This window comes from Varroa destructor, unplaced genomic scaffold, assembly GCF_002443255.2.
Source record: "Varroa destructor unplaced genomic scaffold, Vdes_3.0 BEIS01000006.1, whole genome shotgun sequence".
In the NCBI taxonomy this organism is placed as follows: Eukaryota; Metazoa; Arthropoda; class Arachnida; order Mesostigmata; family Varroidae; genus Varroa; species Varroa destructor.
In genome coordinates this window covers 17,042,616-17,062,436 of record NW_019211459.1, presented here as the reverse complement: position 1 = coordinate 17,062,436, position 19,821 = coordinate 17,042,616, and the positions used below count along the sequence as shown (strand labels likewise).

The following is a 19,821-nucleotide window of genomic DNA, read 5'->3' as shown; positions in this document are numbered from 1 at the left end:
TATATAAAACTGTTGTGTGTATCCAGAGTGACTCTTATTAACTATAACTAGTGTACAATCATAGCATGATTTCAATGATTATTATTACCGTTGCTATATCGCAGTGACGTGACTGGAGACGAGAAAGGTGCTCTTATATGGGTTTGTACGTGCGCCTCTGTGCGTGTATGCGGTGGTGCAATAGGTGACTTTTATTGCTGAAACAAATAAACAAATTACATTAGCGTGCACACTCGTCATAGCCAACAAAATGGTCTACTCGGGTCAAACTACCGGTCGGTCGCTTATTTAGATGTTCGTGGAATCATCGATCGAACAATACAATTGTCTGGAAAAATAGCGCAGCAGAGATTCGTGTGTCTGCCGTAAGCACAAATAGTAATACCGATATGTACTTCTCGCACTTAGTGACTCTTCACTTGGAGCAGCGACAACGTCTAACGGGTGCATATAATCAATTTGAGGCAAACAATGCAACCCAATGGCGTTACACAATGTACCTGGAACAGTTTTTGTTAGGGTTACGGTTGACTGTGTTCATGGAACACCTGCGACACCGATGCGTCCGTCGTAAACTCTTACTGGTAGCGTTATTTGTAGGAACCTAAGAAATGAAAGAGATATTTAAGCGAAATAAGGGGAAGGTACATCTCTAGCGATAAAAGCGTAATGTTCATAAGGCCTGGTCACAGTCGGACGCTGGTCATATATATTTCGAAACTTGAAATGTACAGTGTCTGACATTCGCCCTACGAGGTCTTGTCATATTCATCATATACATAAACAGATTCGTAATGATAAATTGCTTCATTTCACCGGTGTGAAAATGGGCGTACTCATCAAACGAGATCCATCTATTCGTATCAGTAGGCCTGTGGACGCGTCACTTGAGGGCCGGTCCTAATTTTTGATATCGTTCGCCGGGTTTAAAACAAGAGTCTACCCGGTGTCGCCTACTGGATGTAAGTTGACGATATGGGGCATTCAAAAGTTAATCTTCTGGTAAAGTACTCTATAGCGTCTTAAAGAGTAAATGAGAGTTGTTGAAATTATACTTAAGCCTAAAACGTTAGAAAAAAATAATAATTGTAGCATTGAAATGTTTGTTTACCAAGCAGCAAATAACAATAAAAGTGACATTTCAATAGATATTTGACCTATCCCACGCTGTTATCTCCGAATGTATTACGTGTAATTATCTTTAGCGCGTACGGCATAACGAAGCGAAGAGTTCCGTCTGGCCTACTGGATGGTTTTTAATGAGACTGGCCCATTGCTAAGCGATTGTCTATTGAACACAATTTCAATCGACTGCTTTAATCCCTTTGGAAAGAATATATCTACCTCAGGACTTCGTGTTACAACCTTACTTTTTAGGTCTAATCGTCGAAAGAAGCCATTCATTCTGAGATGACAACGACGGCAAACAACTATCCTGGCGTTCATACGATAATGCACGAAGCCTTGGTATGTGCAGAAAGCTAAGCCTGAAAAAATCTTTTTTTGCCTTTTTGGCAGACCTTAACCTTGGATGCAAACTAGCGACTAGGAAACCGTGTGCAACATTAAAGCAGACCAATCAGATCAGTTGTACGCTCCAGCAGGGGCATCTAACGGGACTGATTGGGGTTATCCTGCGTTGCCTCTGAGGCACCGACAGCGGCCGCTACATGCAACGACCACATCTACAGACGATATTTATGGCAGTTGCCACTGTTGCACGCTATTGTCAGCGACGGTCCAAGCGTTTACGTACTGCGGCGGGCAAATGCATTCCGACCCGAACTAGCTGCCGACACCAAGAACGAGGTATTTGTAAATCACGACAACTACAGTCGTCATGAGATGTGGATACGCGAGAGCAACGCGGAACAGGTCAACGATTTCAAACATAAGACCCTACCGCCCTCAACCCCTGGCGCTACCTCGACTATTGCATATTTAAAAGAAAGTTGAAGAAAGAAAAGTTATTGTCGTTCGCTAAAACTTCAACAGCAGCTGTTTTAGCAACAGCGGCAATAGCACAACGTTCCATGCTACGACTTTCCAGATCATCTTAATGCCGGGGACTAGCTGACTAACTGTAGCTGACAGGGGCGTTTGAATAATCCCGCGTCAGACCTGACACGCAAAGTAATCAGACCGAGTCAATGCTGATTCTCAAGTTGAAACGAAAGCGAAACAAATGCATTGCTCGTCGTCTTTGTCTTGTCGTCTCGTGTAGAACTATTGGTGATTGCGACAAATTTGGCGTTGCGTTGCGATGCCCTAATGTAAGACAACGAGGGCCAAGCTCTGGGGAAGAGTCAATCAGTGAGTCGAACGACGCCCATAAAATTGGTACACACGACGGCTTTCTTAATGGCTAGATTGACTGGCCCTGCAAAACTTTTTTTAATAACAAGATGAAAGGCGTATGTCAAGTGACTCGGGTGGATATAAACCAATTGATAATCTCAGAACATCAACTGAGGGTGTCAGCCTATCAAAATGGCGCCGTTGAATGTGAAAATATCGAAGTTGTATCGTTCATTCTACAGATATAACTGTAACAGCAGTGAGTCAGCTTAATAGCTCATAAGATCCCAATTCGCTACCTACTAATTGAGTAGCTTGCAAGAAAATCTGGCTTCTCTCCCAACAGAGCGTCTTCTCAGAGAACGCCGGCGGTCAGCATTGTCATCTTCTATTCATGCCATGTGTTTATTATTTTTATCTCGAAACATTTATTTTAAATATTCTAAAGTACGACGAGTGTGTCATTTTATAGTATTATAGTACGTGAAGCCCTTTAGGATTTTAGTTTATTGATAGTATTGGGTTTTCTTGAAATTTAATTACTATTATCTTATTTATTACACGTCAGTATTTCAACTTTTCAGTTAGATTTATTTAGAAGACGGGGCCATTAATTTTGCTTGGTATTATCGTTGTGAGATTCCACGTAGGCAGGCAGCCATGACGTAATTGACTGATGTTGCATGAAATGAAGATTGATAACTAGATGGTTGTCGAAAGCTGTGGTTAGCGACGCACCAACAACAGAAAGTTGATGTTATTTGGGGGAAACAAGCTCTAACTTTGAGATCTAGCTCAAAGAACTTTGAGCTCTAGCTCAAAATTAAGTCTTGTATGGGGTGGTCCCGCTGCCACCTAAGGTCAAGGTCATGTATGAGTTTACCTGTCTATACAAACGCAATCTATGAAAAGTATCCGTGAGAAGATTTTAGCTCAGCACTCGTTCAATCCGAGATTCATCTATAAAGCGCTCGGCAATGTTTCCTCGATTTGCATTACAAGAATGCTTACCTCCTCTATAATAATAAATAAATAATAACGCCTATTTTCTACTTGCTGCTATTGATATCGTTTAAATACATTACAGATTGCTAGACACAATACTATGCATAAATAAGAATCAATAATTTAATTAGCGCACAACGATTGTTCATGGACCGTTATAAACCTTTTCTGTGATCGTCTGTTCCTATCTGGCGACGGAAGAATCCAATTAACACCCTATACAGTAATAATCACTTTAACTTATTTGACACACGTTTGTGTGTTGAGTCAATGGCTTTCCTGTCGCAAGATACGAGCAATGCGCTCATGTCAAATTTTCGTTTATATGAACACTTTGGCACGTACGCTTGCGTACGTCTCCTCCATTTGATGATGCCCTGGCAAATCCACGTAAAATAATTTACCCTTCGGCAAATTAGAGTCCTTCAGAAATTTCAACTTCAATCCCCACAGCAGCTGCACGCACTTGTTTTGCCGTTGTTGCCGCTGGAATATGGAGTTCTGCATCAGATTGATACGAAACGAAGCAACGAAAATCTGACACGAGAAGTTACACAAACAACTTCATTCGACGCAACAACGTTGGAATCGAGTGGCGATAGAAGAGACCACTTTAAGTACTATGACTATTCCGCGTGCATTTATTGCTTTTTAGCGGCGCGGTTTAAACAATAACGGCTAGAATTGCAACAGCCGCATTAGCAGCGATAATGATAACAGTCTAGAGGCAAATGGATTTAAACGACGATGAGGCGGTCCAATCAGTGAGACAATAAAGAACAGTGAAGAATCAGACGTCAGCTTCCTCCTCAACAACTGAATCAGCTATACCATACTATACAGAGTTTGTCCGTACGCCGACCAGGATTATGCTGGTCTGGCGGATGTTTCTGAGATATTGATTTTATGCCCCTCGTCCTGACTCAAGTTGTTTTTGGCTGTTGGCCAAAGATACAGGTTGGATAAAATAGAAAAAGAGACATGCAGGATTCCTGTACAGAAACTAGTTATGAACACGCGACGGACGATAGAAGGTATACGCACCGAATATATGAAGTGGCAGTGTCGTCATTGTATAGCATCGCTGTTATCGTCACGGATTTCTTTTCGTTAATAAAGCATCGGTACTTGGCAATTTTTTTCTATCCAAGTGGTTTCTAATGAAAAGGCAGCGATGTTCTTGTCTTGCATTTGACAACAGTAGGACAGCAGCTGTCATCGAATGAAAATTCTGCTTTAATAAATTAGTAAGACCTCGATACGAAAGTATGGGTATGAAGGCAGACGGATGTGACTCGATAGCAAGAAACCTCTTTTCAATGGAATTGGTCGTAATAGTATTGGCTTCGAATCGACTGATCGATTTTGCTACAAAAGACCGTTTGCGCGTATACGGCTTAAATGTTGGTGTGATGGGAAACAACTGGATAGAAATCAGACATAACGCTATCGCCAACGATTATAACTGATAAACGGCAGCCGCTACTCTTCCCCTTACAGTCAACCATTCAACTTCAGCCGATGGCCAACAAACTAGAATCCACATGAACTCCATCAGTCGCCTGCAAGAACTTATACATCCCCTAGTACTTGATGACCGCATGCCCGAAATCGAGCAGACACAATCAATGAATAAGAGCTTCAAACCAAAAAAAAACGACATTTTTTCGAGTCAGTAAGCTTAATTATCTATAAATAAGCTATAAACAGATTAAAGATATACTCTGCTATCGTTTCGCATAATATCTGTATTTGAAAGACTTTGACCTGGGACTGATTGGAGGAAGAAGCGCAAGCGATTGTCTGTCGCTCGTTACAATTAGGTTCTTTGTCCATTGAGCTCTTTCCTCCAGATCCTTTAAAAAATACCTCACACATCTGCAATAACGGAAAACATTAGACGCCTTCTATCACCAGCCTGATCGCGCGCTATCGATTTGCACGATCCTTTGCTTCTCGACAGAGACGCTGTACCTACGGCGGCGTCAACAGTGAAATAAATATTGATTATATTCGTGGCCTGGCCCTCGTGTTTCGTCTTGTATGTATGTAATAGTGTTTACCTGATCGGGTTGTTCTGATAGACGAGCGAAAAGCGACCCTGTGTACCACATGTGCAGGTCTGACTATGGACGACTGACTTACTGCTTCTGCTGCCGCCGCCGCCGCCGCCGCCGTTGTCGTTATTTTACCAATAATGGCGGTAGTCGAAACAACGGCAGAGGAACGAAACAACTGCGTATGGCCCTTCTGCCCGTCTGATTCATTCGGTGCGACGAGTAGCGGCGTTTTAAAGCTACGTTACTCTAGAAGGAGCAGCTAAGCAGAAGTTAAAAACGAGGAGAACGATCGTTGTACTGTCGTGTAATGCGATGTCATGATCCTGTCATTTTTCTTGTTGTTGTTCAAGTTTACCCGGTCTTTTTGCTTGTTACCACAGCAAATGGAGCTAGCAGTGCAGCTTTATTGCAATGGCTATCAGTAAAAAGTCCACGATCATAGATAATTGCAAAGCAACAATAACTTATCGGTCCTGCTCTCGTAGCAGCTGCTGTGGACGTCTCGTTTTCGTTTCAGCTCGTCTACAGCAATGGCGAGGTGCTGTGATGTTGGCTGGTAGCAGCAACAGAAAGTGACCTTATCGGTGCTGTGATTTGTAAATTGCTATCTCCCTCTACGTATTATCATCTATGGCGTCGTCATCGTCCTCGATACGTGCATCGGAAGTACACGAGTTCACCTATCCGTCTCAGGTGCAGTGATATATATGCAGGTATATCCGTGTGGCCATTACCGCGGTCATACTATACGGTGAGATCTAGTTACGATGACGGCCTGTCGGCGCGTAACGGCGGTCGGCCGCGTGGCACACACAGGTATATACACCAATAGACACAAACACTGCAACAATGACGATGACGCCAACCAACACGTCTTCTAGTGCTGCTGTTGTTGAAAAGGTGAAGTGAGCAGCAGCAGCAGCAGCAGCAGCAACAACAACAACAATGATCACATAAAAAACAACTAAAAAAATAGTGGCGGTCTCCGCTGTATAAAATTTCTCCAACGGTTAACCCACAATTGCAAAGATACTCATCATCTCGCACGGAATTTTCCCACCGCCACACACATAAACATAAACACAGACAAACACACAGTTGTTCTTTGTTGTTGTTGTTGTTTGCCGCATACGCGAGCTGGGATACGATTTCTTACAGAGCACAACTCGCCCAGAAATCTGTTTCGTCCATCTCTTCTTGTTTTTATTGTGACGCATTCATAGGTAGGGAACATACTATCATCGTATGTGTGCGAGGTGTCTTATAAAAGCGACTATAATTATGATAACTAGGAACACCATTACGGTACAGTGATTAGAAAGCATCCAATTGATGTCCGCTGAAGCTGTTTATCACTGCACATGGGTAAAATAGCGAGGCAAAGAACAGGATCTGTTCTTTATTTAGCTGATCTGTGCTCAGTCGGCAAAGGCTGACGCAGATGGGAAAGACAAGGTTTAAATGGCGATATTTCACCAGAGGAAAAATCATCTTAATTCTAATATGTTCACCTTCAAAAATTCACAACTTTTGTCGCAATAAGAAGCAAGTTGAAGAGCTATCTATCCACATGCTTCGATAGTTAATTGCATTTTCAAGGTAAAACGTACATCCTTAAGGAAGGGTCACACCACTTATACCATAGTAGTATATTAATTGATTGGTGCTAACTGACGTTTACCTATCTCATGACCACGGGGCATAGTATTAGCAAATATCTACGACTATCAGATCGTAATAACGCGCTGGATAGCATCGTATAATCGGTCGGCCACTTACGGATAAAGAGGATTTTTTTCCGGACGAAGTAATTGTTTCGAACTAATTCGGTGATACACGAATGAGGTCAAAGGTCTCTTCCGATTAATCGCCATGTACAAACAACAAATATTTAATCTGTACTGGTTGTTTTTACTGTATGATATAGTGTGGTCTAGTGTAGTATGGTCGTAGTGAGACGATCGTTTACGCACGATTCTGTCTGGCTTCGGCTATTAACAGCTGTCCATACATGCAAACACCGTTGTTTTTTTTTCTGTTCTTCGTACAATAGCATTTATAACAAGCAGATTTTATCTATAAGTTGTCGGGGCTTGTTTTCAGAATGTTTTCAGAAAAAACAACTATGTACCGGTAGTAGGCAGAATTGATGTTTACATTTAGGAATGAGCTTTAATTGAACGCTGCTTAATCGAAGACACATGGCCTATTCAATAGGGCGTTGACATTTCTAGATGACACAATGCTATTTTCAATGCCAATCAGTCAAGAAGCTTCGTACAAAAACACCAAATAGCAGAGCTGGCATGCAAAGTGAGTCGGATGTGCTTTCAGCCAACAAGTAGCCGAGTACCCGTGCTGTTTACGGCTATAGAATAATAGTTAATAAATGCATGGCTGAATTTCTCATAGTCTCACAGTTATTTACGATATATCGTCCCAGCACGCCCTTTATTTAATCGAAACACATCGCCTATGTTATCATTGCCAATGCCAATCTTGTATAAGGTTTAACCTTAAAAAGTAGCTGAAATCAGCCTGTCCTTACTTGGCTTAGAAGCGGATGGCGTACACTGTGCAAAACAACAATGGCTGGCCAACAATTTCCCCTACCTCCTCTCGTTTTGTAGCCTTGTCCGTGTTTGTGGCCCTACGACATAAGCGAACGAGTCGACAATCGTACGCTGTTTCACCCGCCCCTCTTCAATTACAGCAAAGCGTTTTAATCATCGTGTTAATCAATGGTATCGGCGAGACCATTTCCCGCGTACACTTTCTGCTTGTTCGAGATCCGCATTAAACATTCGATAGCTACAATAAGAAGTATGGTCATTGTGACGACGATAGGTACGCTGACGATGGTGGTCATTGAGTTTTATCAGTGCAGAGTCAGCACATAGAAAGCCAAATTGTAAGCTAGTAGATACACAAAACGTCGTAAAAAACTAGCTTAGTGGAGCAGATGCCGTCTAGCAGATACGTAGACAGGGGGGCATACGGCCTGAGAGGGCTCTATAGCAGTTTTTCTGGGACGGTTTCGGCTCGAGTGGCTATCCACTTACTCAACCCCATTGGAGAAAGAAGCGGCGGCTAGTTGATGTTAAATGGCATCAATCGTGAAACAAGTATTTCTAACAACAACAACGATCAGGCAATGCCAAAATAGACGAAAGGGCGCACAGCTCGTTCTGCATGGATAGGTGTCCTCCTAATCAACTGCGTAAATGAGCCAACGGGAAGGTTGGCTAACGGCGGGGTGGAAGCGGCAGTAATTGCCAAACTGTTATAAGTATACTATCAAAAAGAAGAAAAGTCGGGGGAAAATGAAATCATTCAGTTATAGTAATAATAACTTGCTGTGCTACTCAATCATATTGCTATCAGGAAGTTAAACTGCGCGAGTTAATTATTACGTAAAATGATTTATTTATAGTGCCATTATATAAGCACTGCGTACGAGCCGTTTGTTGCTTGTAACGTGGTTCTGAGGTAATATTCCAGTTGTTCCATTGGTATTATTATTATCATCATATGCTGGTATATAACCCCCTTAGGTGGCAAGTACGCACAGCTTTTGCCGTTGTGCTGTTGCGGCCAAACAGAGGGAATCAAATCCGCGAAATAAGAAAGCAGTTTGGCGCTGTTACACTTTTCGCTTGAAGACGAAGCGAGCGAAGACGCGATCCCGATCGCTGTTGTCCTGCCGGCCTTTGTTACAATCATTTCAGCAGTAATGAAGCATCTTACGTAAAAAGTTGCTTTCCCCCACTACAAAAACATCAAGAGTTGCGGCAGCAGCAACAACAACAACGACAACGACTCTGCCCACGGCAGGAGCAACCCTACGGTAATAAAGGTCATAGGCAGTAAGGACAGGGGCCTCCGGCGACCCTTGAAACCGTTGCGGCAATATTCTTTACACAGAAACAACGAACGAACGCAGACAAGTTGAAATGAAGTACCGCACAACAGTGCCGCCGTCGCCTGTTTCAACAATGACCCCCCTCCGCAAAAAACGCTCCGTCTAAACTTACAAATGACGAAGACAAATAAAAAACGAATTAACGATAATAACGAGCAGAGTGAATTAAAGGCAAAACAAAAAAAGACAAATTATGGAAACGCAATAGTTCGCGCCACCCGTTATTGAAAACACACGTTTTGTAACAATATTTATAAGAACTAGGAAATGTGCGTTCTGGCAAGTGACAAGTGTGTACTATATTTACTAGATATACCGAGTACAGCAGTCGAGGGAAGAGATAAAACGGAAGACACACAGCGTACATGACACTGACGACACAAACCAGAATGCAAAGATATAATTAATATTGAACAATTTAAAGCATTGGCATAAATAGTTTTTAAGATTCATATTTTAATTGAGTATCGTTTAACTAAGCTGTATAATTCTGTCCTTTGTTTTCCGGTTTTTTGGCATCCTGCAATATCAGTCACACGTGATAGATGGTGAAAGTTGTTGCCCATATGAGCCAGTGTACTGCGAGAGCAAATGCGGAATGAGGATACCCCGAAAATTAGCTAGTGAGCATCTTCGGGCCGAATGTGTGAATAGGCTTACTGCGTGTCCTTTCTGCGGCTACGATTTTGTCTTCGATACGCTCAAGGTAAGACGCCTTCCAGCTACAATGAGAATCATGCCAAACCTAACGAGTCGCCAATTCAACTCACAGAGAACGAATCAGGGTCGCCTCCCACTGGCATTATTTAATAATACTACTTAGCACTTACATACAGATCAACTATAATGACGATGAATCGTGCGGCTGGTCGAAATGACCCTAGATACATCCTAGGCTCTGGATAAAAAGCTCTTACTGTACTTTCGCAATGATAATTCAACTTCATATAGACAAGGTGCAAAGGTTGTCCAATGAATGAAAGTCACAAGTGTTGCTTCATTTTTCCAAGGGTTCGATGGGCTACAATTACGACAAAAGTACCGTCTGACCGCATTACATATAACGAACTCTAATTCATTTCCACCGAAGTGACCAGCAAGCAGTATTCATAAGCCTAAATAAAACGATGACGTTATAATCAATGCTTCCTGATGTATTTCGTTTTTTCAATGTTTAGAAACACATCCCAGCATGTCCACGATTTGTGGCAGATCACGTTCACAAGCAGCAGCAACAGCAACAGCAACAACAACAACTTCAACATGTTGAAGCTGTACCGGTAACTCACATCACCTCAAAAACGACCCGTGACCTTCATCTGAATAATAATAACCACACAAATGGAAAACTGCCACTTTTGAATCCAATGCTGCCGTGCGTGTTTAAGGATATTGGATGCAAATTTAAGGTATAAATCGCCCATATTAGTAAAAATATAGCCGAAATAGGTATATATTTTGATTTGTCGTCTCCTGCCGTGATTCGCCTTATTCGACAACGAGTTGGTTGGACAATTGAGACCAACAACATGTCTACCAGGTTCTAATTCAGGTTGCCATTGTGCCTTACCATCGCCATTGCAGGGGAGCGCGCCAGCACTCGATCAGCACTTGGAAAGCTCGTCTAGGAGTCATTTGGCACTTACGTGCCAGATCGTTTCCCGACAACAGGCACAAATCTCTGCATTGAGGTATTATTACTTGAAAAATTAGGTAAAACTGACGCGCTATACACGGCAGGTGTGATTAAACCATAAAGAACCATACAAGTGTAGTATATTAATTGATATATTGTACGTCAATTATTACTACAAAGGGTACTTTTCCACGGAGTTCAGTCTTTTGGTACTATTTCTTTTTGTGCCACTGCATACCATACAAAGATGTCCGTTTAAAACTTTAATGTCGTTGACTGCGCTTCGCAGGTCCGCTCTCCATAACGTAACATTGAATACAACGGGCACGATGCTATGGAAGGTGACGGACTTCTATGCAAAGTTGGGCGATGCCAGAGCCAAAGAGGGGTAAATTCGAGTCAAACCTTTCTCTGAAAAAAAAGTTTATGAATCAATAAATTAGGAAGAGTTCCCATACTCATTTTTAGAATCAAAATTTTTAGAATACAAATATACACTTTTTAAGAGTATATATTCGTTAATTCTGCCTACCCAGTGATTAAATCCTATATACCTATATTAGCGATTATTATGTACCGCACAATCGGTAATAGTAAAAGTCGTCATTTGATAATTACATTTTACCCAAATATTTAAGTTCTTGTTATTGTTTTTTTTTTTTTTTGTGTAAATCACTGCCACGAACTATGTTCCGCTTAGGTACGAAGTTTGTTCTCCGCCGTTTATGACGTCAGCACATGGATATAAATTGCAAGCAAGTCTTTTTCTTAACGGCAATGGCTCAGGAGAAGGAAGTCACCTATCAGTGTATATAAAAATTCTACCAGGTATGTATAATCCTAGAATTGGTCTATCTTCAATATTAGAATACTTAACTTAGTGTTTGTTGAGATTATTTTTGGCAGAATCAACATTTCCTCCGAACCTTCGCACTTACTCTTCAATTTTGCGGTCGTTAAGTTGTAGTTATTTGCACTCTGTAAATGTATTCCAATAAACATTTGTGTCTATATTTATAGCTTGCAGACGACAATTTTTCACTTACTTACATCAAGTCGTTTTAATCTATCTAGATTTTGCCGGAAATGTGACGACGTTTTAATAATTAACAATAACTTAAGTAACTTTCAATCTCAAATCCAGTCGATCTGACAACTGAACAAAGTTGGGTTAATTCGTTTTCCTTTTTTTGACTTGTAGGCGAATTCGATTCTTTATTGCGTTGGCCTTTTTCATTGACTGTATCATTCACTCTCATAGATCAACCCCTAAACCCGGATAAGGTACGTTTGAACATCTTTCCGTCCGACACTTTGTAACACATGTGTAAAGGGTGAAGTCTCAGATATATTTCCAATGTATCGATGTGTCTGGTTTCAGGCCTGTCACATCATCGAGTCATTCGTGCCAGACCCAACGTGGAAAAACTTTCAGCGACCGTCGAAGGAGCCAGATGCCCTTGGTTTCGGTTTTCCGCGCTTCGTTTCCCATGAAATGCTCAAGAAATGTCATTACCTTCGCGATGGCACGCTCTTCATACGCGTCAAAGTCGATGAAAGCAAAATTATTGCTGTTTAGTAAATGGCCATTCATCGATATTAATTTCATTTTATTATCATTTATTTATCCTATCGTAAACGTAATTCATTAAATAATGCCCTAGCGGTTCGATGCATTCACAACAGTGAATGATTACTTCCTGACTAACTCCAAGATAGTTCGCCAAAAAAAAAGTATATATATATATATGAATACAATTTTCTGAAATGAAAATTATAAAATGTTTCTATCGAAGCTTGATAGTTGTTAAACTCTAGTAAGTTATATACGATCGCGTATGAAGAAAGCAGAAGCACGTATTTACTTTAGTACTATGTAACCTTTAAGCTACCTTCAGAATCAATTGAAACACGAAACATAGCAACTATATTACCTAACCTAATCTAATCTATAGTGAAAACCCTTTGTCGACAGAAGATGGTTCAATTTTATTTTTTCATATCAATCATTATTATAATCCAGTAACTTACGCACTGGTGTAATGTCACTTCTCATGAGGAGTAAAGCACTTCATTAGAATGAACCTCACACACTCTGAAATATTATTGGTTCCCTAAGCCTAACTATTTTAAACTATTATAAATTAAAGATTGCTTACCGATGCGTCCATAGAGTAAAAATAAAACTGCGGGTTGACATCCCAAAAGGGCAACCGTAAGTGAGTAAAAACACACACACATAGATACATATATATATATATCTGTAATACTAATAGCAGTGTCTACTAAATCATTAATATGTGTATCAACTCTGTATTATAATGCTGCTCAACCAAAGCCTGTGTACATTCCGTAGTTGACTCTAGACAGAGGTTTATTTGTGGAAACCATCGATAAAAGCGATGATTACAATGGAATTACATTAGAATAAAAAAAAAAACAACTATTATATCTGAGGTAATCATTGTTGTGCTAATTTGACGGTTTAAAATCACATTGACGACAATGACGGTACTATAGATAGTCAGTACAGTCATAATTGACTGCAGGTAACCATTATGATTTGAACTCAATTCTTCTATCGTATGGAGATATATGCTTGGTTTCACCAAGCATATATCTCCATACAGGTACAGGTCCTCTTGGTAACAGGACAGAGTAACCATAAGGTGTATTATCAATCACTGTAAAAATAATTGACAACGAGTTGTTTCTATAACGTACTTGGCATGATGAAAAACACAACTCATATCGCCAATGTACAGCCACTTCAGCATGCACCGACTCTCAAAACGTGCCTCGACCGTGCTATCAAGTCGTTTTGTTACATGAGTAGAATTACTCCAACTTACCAACTTAGAAACCTGTACGTTCACAACATTGGCTGTTGGCAATGCCTCCTGTTTTTTTTTTTGCAAACTGCTTAAGTTTTAGTTTGTCAGTGAAGATAATTTCTAGAAAAAAGTAAGCTCAGTGATAAAAAAAACCAATACGGATTCAGTACAGGTCGAGATACAAAAGGCGTGACTCTCATGGTTAGACCTTTTTGGCTGACCAACGAAAAGTGACTGAAAAGCAACTGCGACCGATGACACATCGGGATCGGTTCTCGAATCTGCTCCCTTTTGCATATATGTATGCACCCAATGTATATATATATATATATATATCGGGTGGTCGATCGTTTTTGATATTGATAATTTTTGAGCCAAAAAAAAGCTAATAGTTTTTTCTTTAATTTAAAATAATATTAATAAACTAAATATATTCATCTTCATTGACGACCTTTCTCCATTTTTTTTCTAATATCACTAGAACTCTACAATAATTTTTTTTGTTAATTTGGACAAAAAAATTGTGACAAATAAAGTTTATGTATCCCTCCATTGGAACTAACACCAGTAAGCAAGTTTCGCAGAGACCGCAACGGATGATGGGCTGATAGTGTAGTACTCGGGCTTTAGAACAGATCTACTATATTTTTCCATCTAAGTTTGGTCAACATTTTTGTGATAGCTACAAGTGCCTGGAACTCATAGTGGAACACGACGCCCTTGATGTTTTAGCTGCGGCCAATTTCGGCAAATGACTTGTTGGTTGTTGACAGTAACAGGCATGAACAACTCATTTTGCCACAGTCTACAATGCATGATTTGCTTCCAATCCTATTTTTTTCGCACGTGACTGTCGTATATGATTTATTTTCCGCCTTAGTAATAGCTCGATTTCGTCGCTTTTCTCTAGAGTTTCAAATTAATGTACAGTCGAGTAAATTATTTCGCATCGATTCGTATGGTGCCCAGATATTGAGCTCTTTTTGTAGCCAGCTGTCTTCATATAATTGGAAATTGTTTGGTGGTGCTTATTTAGTTTTTTTGACGATGTTATAGCTGCTCACACGTCGGTCTCGCTGAACCCTTGTAATAATTTTGTTAGCCGTTTTCGTAATTTTTCGACTATATACTATTACAAGGAACACTGAAACTTACAGAAGAATTTTTCACTCAGTTTTCAGGAATGAAAACGTTTCATGACCATAAATAACAGAATTTTTTTTAATGGCCTGAGCAACATTTGTATCTTAATCGCACCAAAATCGTAAAATGCGGCGTATTAGCAAACATTTTGCTTATCTTCAAGGAAATTTCGTCTGATCGAGATTGTACAACTTACTGATGACATGTTCCTCCTTATTACAAGTAACACAAAAAATAAACTGAGAAACAGGGTCACTAGACCTCTAAAACCTGAAAGCTAACTCACGAGAACTACCCAGGTTGATTTAGGTGTCGACTGCCATAAATGAACGTTTTCCCAGGTAGTAAACAATAATCTAGGTGTTGTCGCTTTTAAGCCCACGTATGATTTAAGGGGTAATTATTTACGGTGACACTGCCCAGCTGCATCATTTACTTACCGTACAAAACACGACTGTGATTTTCCGTATATAGAAAAGATCAGTAACTGACTATTTTTTTGTACTTTTTCAAAGCTAATTTCGAATAGAACATATATATTCAATATGTACAGAGTAAGTCCGACACGAATTGAGTAACATATCTTTAATCGACCCTCGTAAAAAATTTAAATGTTATTTATACAATCACACATTTTATATAGTATACCTTTATTCAAGTTAAGACTCTAGTCATTGTCTAGAAAGAGAGAGAAAAGAGAGAAAAAAAAAAGAGTCTAGAAAATGCCTTCAGAATACGACAGCTACGTAGCAGTAAGACTATTTGGTAATCGAAAGTCCTCATTTCTGTAGTTGATGCACACATAACGCTGTCATTTATAAAACTAAATATTTCTAAAAGCTTCATGACCATCAATAAGACTTGCTTTAACGCAACTGAAAAGTCTACCCACCATCTTATTAAACTACGCATCATCAACACAAGCTTAGTAGTTCCTAAGCTTCTAAACATCAAACGAGTACATTGCATAACAGAATATTTCTTAAACAGCATAAAAATTCATTGTCTTCTTCTACACTTTGTCACAATTATTCACGTAGGCTTAGCCAATAAAAAGCCAGTTATTTAGACCACCAATATATATATATATATATATATATTGATTATCATCAATTCACCCTGACAAAGGGTTTTTACAGCTTTTCCACGGACAGAATATACTCTTATTATTTAAGGTAGTTCAATAAATTTTAGCATATTTAAACTTATTATATACTTGTCATGTATATTCTTCTTAAATCTAAGGAGACATTCACAATATGAAATATCCGTTGGTGGTCTTTGGCGTCGGTTTGTTCAAATAGTCGGGATGTGTATATGGTATCACTTGAGTTAAAAAACCAAACTTCTAAGAATAGATATTGCAAGTTATTTACTAAATAATTCGTATCAACTTCACAGATTAAAATCTTCCCTCACTTGCATCAATTAGAAGTCCTCGTTAAGGAAATTCTTTCGAAGTTCTTTGATTTCTCATTCTTATGCCATTTAGCAACACTGGATTCTCCCAGTTGCCTCTATATTTTTGTCCAACTAATAGCGCCGACTTTTTGTCTGAGATTTTGTGTAATAGTAACAACGGCTTCGCTTACTAAAAGAATCACTTTGCATATAACACAGTAGACAAATCTGAGCAACCCTTTTCTCAAAAAAGATTTCTACTGGCGAGTTATTACCAATTTGCTGATCTTATACTATACATGCGATACTTTCGCGCTACACTACTTGCTAATAGAGCTGAAAGATACATTTGTATATATACGTAATAATCGTCTTCTGTATCCTTCAAAATATCCTTTTCATAATAAACTTACTAAAATACAAACACTTGGAATTCCCAATTCATTTTACGTATAACTATACGTACACCGTACGAATATGTAGAACAATCGTCACCACTTTTCACATCTAAACGGTAAGGTTTGTCTGTTTCCTACGTGTTGGGTCAAAAAATCACTCATTTTCACTTAACAAACTATTTTTGTTATCGTTTTGAGCAAGTAAAACGAAGACCTCTATAAATTATAAATTCTTTTGCCACACAATTTACCTCAGAAGCTTTTCCAATGCGCTGATGAATGTTTTCTATTTCCATAGGGGATGTCTTTTATCCACAAATGCTTCCAGTCCCTCACGACCGTTATCCAATTGCAGATTATCTGTCATTATTCTTGCTGCCAATTCATAGCGATCTTCCTCGGCTTTTATTGCTCTTTGATCATTAAGGAAACGTTTTCCTAACGTTATCACATCCCGGGGTTTGTCTACAATATCCTTCACAAGTTGCGTCACAAGCTTTTCTAATTGTTGGTCAGATTCGGCGCAATGCGACACAAGGCCGCAGGCCAATGCTTGTTGAGCATCTATGGGTCTTGCCGAATACAACATGTACGCGGCAGTCTTGGCATTGATGTTGCGCACTACAGGTACAGACGGTGCAGAACAAAACAGGCCCACTGAAGCACCTGGCAATGAGAATCGTGCCTGCGGCCCAGCAATCGCCATATCACATGCAGCAACTAATTGGCATCCAGCTGCTGCCGCCAAACCGGTTACCGAGGCGATAACAGGAACTTCGAGATTGCGAAGTGACACCATCAACTTTCCAAAACGCGAAAACAGTTCGTATTGCTGCACTGCAGATAACGATTTAAGTTCGTGAAGGTCATGTCCGGCACTGAAAACTGGCCCCTCAGAAGAAATGACGACCGCCCGAACTTCAGGAGACCGAGTGAGTTTCAAACCTTTTTCAAGCTCTTGAAGTGCCGCTGAAGACAACGGGTTACGTTTGGTGGCATTGCTGAGTATCAGCCGTAGCGCAGCTCCATGTAGGCTGCTCGATACAGATGGCATGACAAGTTTGTTGACAAGCACCTGCTTGTTAGAAACAGCCGAACGGAACAGGAGTATATAAGGGTCAATACTGATGTCTGAGAGCTACGTGAGTTTTGTGAATCCCTTTTAGTAGTTCAATCAGTGATGAACAATCGAGTCTCGAATCTTTCGTGATAACCAAACGTTGAACTATTGTCGGTAGTGAACACGAGACACGACACTTTGAAAACAACCAGCATTTACCGGCTCCCTTGAAGAGATTAAATGTAACACAGGGGCATCACACAGACAAATCAAGCTGGTGAACAAACAGCTGACAGCAACGAGCTCGCTTGTCACGTGGATAGTGGATTTCGTCTATAATTTCTAGTCTATAAGGCGGGAAGTAAGAAAATTGTTTGTAAAGGAACAAATATTGTTTATTCTTCAAGTTTTTAACGGATAATCGAAAACATTTTTAACATACCGTTACTGTAAGCGACAATGGTAAGACTCCTTATGTTTCACAGGGTAATAAAATGAGAGAAGGCAACGAAAAACAGATATTGGAAATTCAATATATATTTACATTAGTTCTTACTGTACTTATTTAACAGAATAGATATGCAGACTTCCTCGTCATTCGGTTTCAACGGCTTTTATTTATAGTAAAGTATGCATATCCTGCTATGCAAAAAAAACTCCACTTTTCAGGGGATCCATTGGGTACTTCCGAGAGAATGTGATCATTTTCTAATTGCAAAGAACTTTATCCGTTCGAGATTTTTTTTGTGTTTTTGATTGCTTTTGATTGCATTCTTATTCAGATTATGCAGACTTATTCTCATGCCACTTTCACATCTATTGTTGTTGGATTAAAAATTATTGTTGAGAAAACACGCAATTTATTTAAACATAATAACTAAATCACTACATCAGGCAGCTTCCTTCAATAAAGTTTCCTGTTGAATTATATCGTATACGATTCTTGAAATACAAGCAAGTTGTTGTAGCGACGGTGAACGTATCAGTTTTGTTGGAACTATTACGTTATTTTATGACATTCAACGAAGCTTCTCTAGCGCTTTATTCAGGCTTCTATGTCTGCCAAGGGGAGTGGTTCGGGTACAGCAATCGTACAGAGAAACCTCGAACAGTGTTGGAAGACTCATCCGTGTTTCGTTTGTGTCGAAAAGAAATCGAATGTTCTTTGAGGTTCGATCGAATATACTATTGAGACTTTTGGAGTGGTTGTCTGGATATCAGTTGAGTTTGTTCTGTCGTTATTCCTGGTCAAACCTATTGAACGAAAGATTTAATGATTCTAATTGGGGTTCCACTTTAGTGCAGTGTTTTTGTTCAAAACCTTCGTGATAGCAAATGTCTGTCGAGAGCGGTCAGTAAGCCTATGCCTTAAAAACTCTGTTTAGTATTATAAATTGCTATGTTAGCTTAAATAGACTAATCTGTACTTCTAGTTCAAGAACTGCCGTATAAATGTCAGTCCATGGCGCTATTATGTGGAAAAGTAATTTTTGACCGTCTTTTATCTAGATTTATTTAAATTAGAAGATTTCTCATGCAAATCTCTGTTAGAGATATATCACAAATAATTATTATTGTCACTCGGGCGGTGCTGCAGTATAACATCAACTAACATATTCAAAAAGAAAACAACTTATTTCTGTCAGTGTCTTTCACTGGTGGTTGATATAGAGCTTAATTAAACTACTATAACAGCAAATGCTATTACAAAAGCTTTGATTTCGAGTGGCCCAAATTTAAGCACAAAATAAGCAGTTTTCAAGTTGCAATTGAAAGTTTCCACGGCCAAGATTTCTACGGCTCTAACTTCTGCGGCAGATGTCTATATTTATCGATATAGAGCAGCCGTATGGGAAATTATTTTTCGCGTTACTCTCTTCGTAGACAAAAGCGGTGTTTTAAGTTTTTTCTCACTGGAAGTGTAAGAAAAGGCGATAATAGCCTTAAACACAGCTGTTTCTTATTCCAGCAAAAGACCGCCCTGTAATCACGTGTGAATAGCCCGAGATTATTTTAAGTCATACGGGATTAATAAAATTCGATCCATGAAAACGGAAGTATTAA

General features: G+C 39.6%; 3 protein-coding genes across 25 annotated transcripts in view; 2 read left to right on the top strand and 1 right to left on the bottom strand.

Moving 5' to 3' along the window:
• LOC111253539 (TNF receptor-associated factor 4-like) overlaps positions 1–13,370 on the top strand; it is a 34,846-nt gene extending 21,476 nt beyond the window's left edge. For 5 of the 7 annotated variants that reach the window (XM_022813075.2, XM_086993280.1, XM_022813076.2 and 2 more), the window contains exons 2-8: positions 9,818–9,991; positions 10,464–10,694; positions 10,870–10,976; positions 11,211–11,309; positions 11,622–11,749; positions 12,123–12,205; positions 12,303–13,370. In XM_022813075.2, coding sequence (XP_022668810.1) covers positions 9,818–9,991; positions 10,464–10,694; positions 10,870–10,976; positions 11,211–11,309; positions 11,622–11,749; positions 12,123–12,205; positions 12,303–12,500 — 1,020 coding nt within the window. In that variant the 3' untranslated portion in view covers positions 12,501–13,370. Of the gene's footprint in view, positions 1–5,367; positions 6,077–9,817; positions 9,992–10,463; positions 10,695–10,869; positions 10,977–11,210; positions 11,310–11,621; positions 11,750–12,122; positions 12,206–12,302 lie in introns of those variants that run through there. The other 2 variants (XM_022813077.2, XM_022813078.2) reach the window with 2 other exon arrangements.
• LOC111253540 (enoyl-CoA hydratase domain-containing protein 3, mitochondrial-like) overlaps positions 1–18,680 on the bottom strand; it is a 45,557-nt gene extending 26,877 nt beyond the window's left edge. The window contains exons 1-5 of one of the 7 annotated variants that reach the window (XR_015330460.1): positions 18,200–18,680; positions 16,949–17,772; positions 11,860–11,899; positions 11,160–11,332; positions 89–197 (exon numbers count right to left, since the gene is read on the bottom strand). Coding sequence is in view for 2 of the 7 variants with exons in the window: in XM_022813080.2 (XP_022668815.1) it covers positions 16,984–17,751 (768 nt within the window). In the remaining 5 variants the exon portion in view is untranslated. Of the gene's footprint in view, positions 1–88; positions 198–500; positions 605–11,159; positions 11,333–11,535; positions 11,900–12,885; positions 14,900–16,948; positions 18,139–18,199 lie in introns of those variants that run through there. The other 6 variants (XR_015330461.1, XR_015330458.1, XR_015330459.1 and 3 more) reach the window with 6 other exon arrangements.
• Positions 18,681–18,835: 155 nt separating this feature from the next.
• LOC111253543 (uncharacterized) overlaps positions 18,836–19,821 on the top strand; it is a 5,193-nt gene continuing 4,207 nt past the window's right edge. For 6 of the 11 annotated variants that reach the window (XM_086993291.1, XM_022813089.2, XM_086993289.1 and 3 more), the window contains exon 1: positions 18,836–19,108. In XM_086993291.1, the coding sequence (XP_086849417.1) occupies positions 19,093–19,108 (16 nt within the window). In that variant the 5' untranslated portion in view covers positions 18,836–19,092. The remainder of the gene's footprint in view (positions 19,109–19,821) is intronic. The other 5 variants (XM_086993290.1, XM_022813087.2, XM_086993287.1 and 2 more) reach the window with 2 other exon arrangements.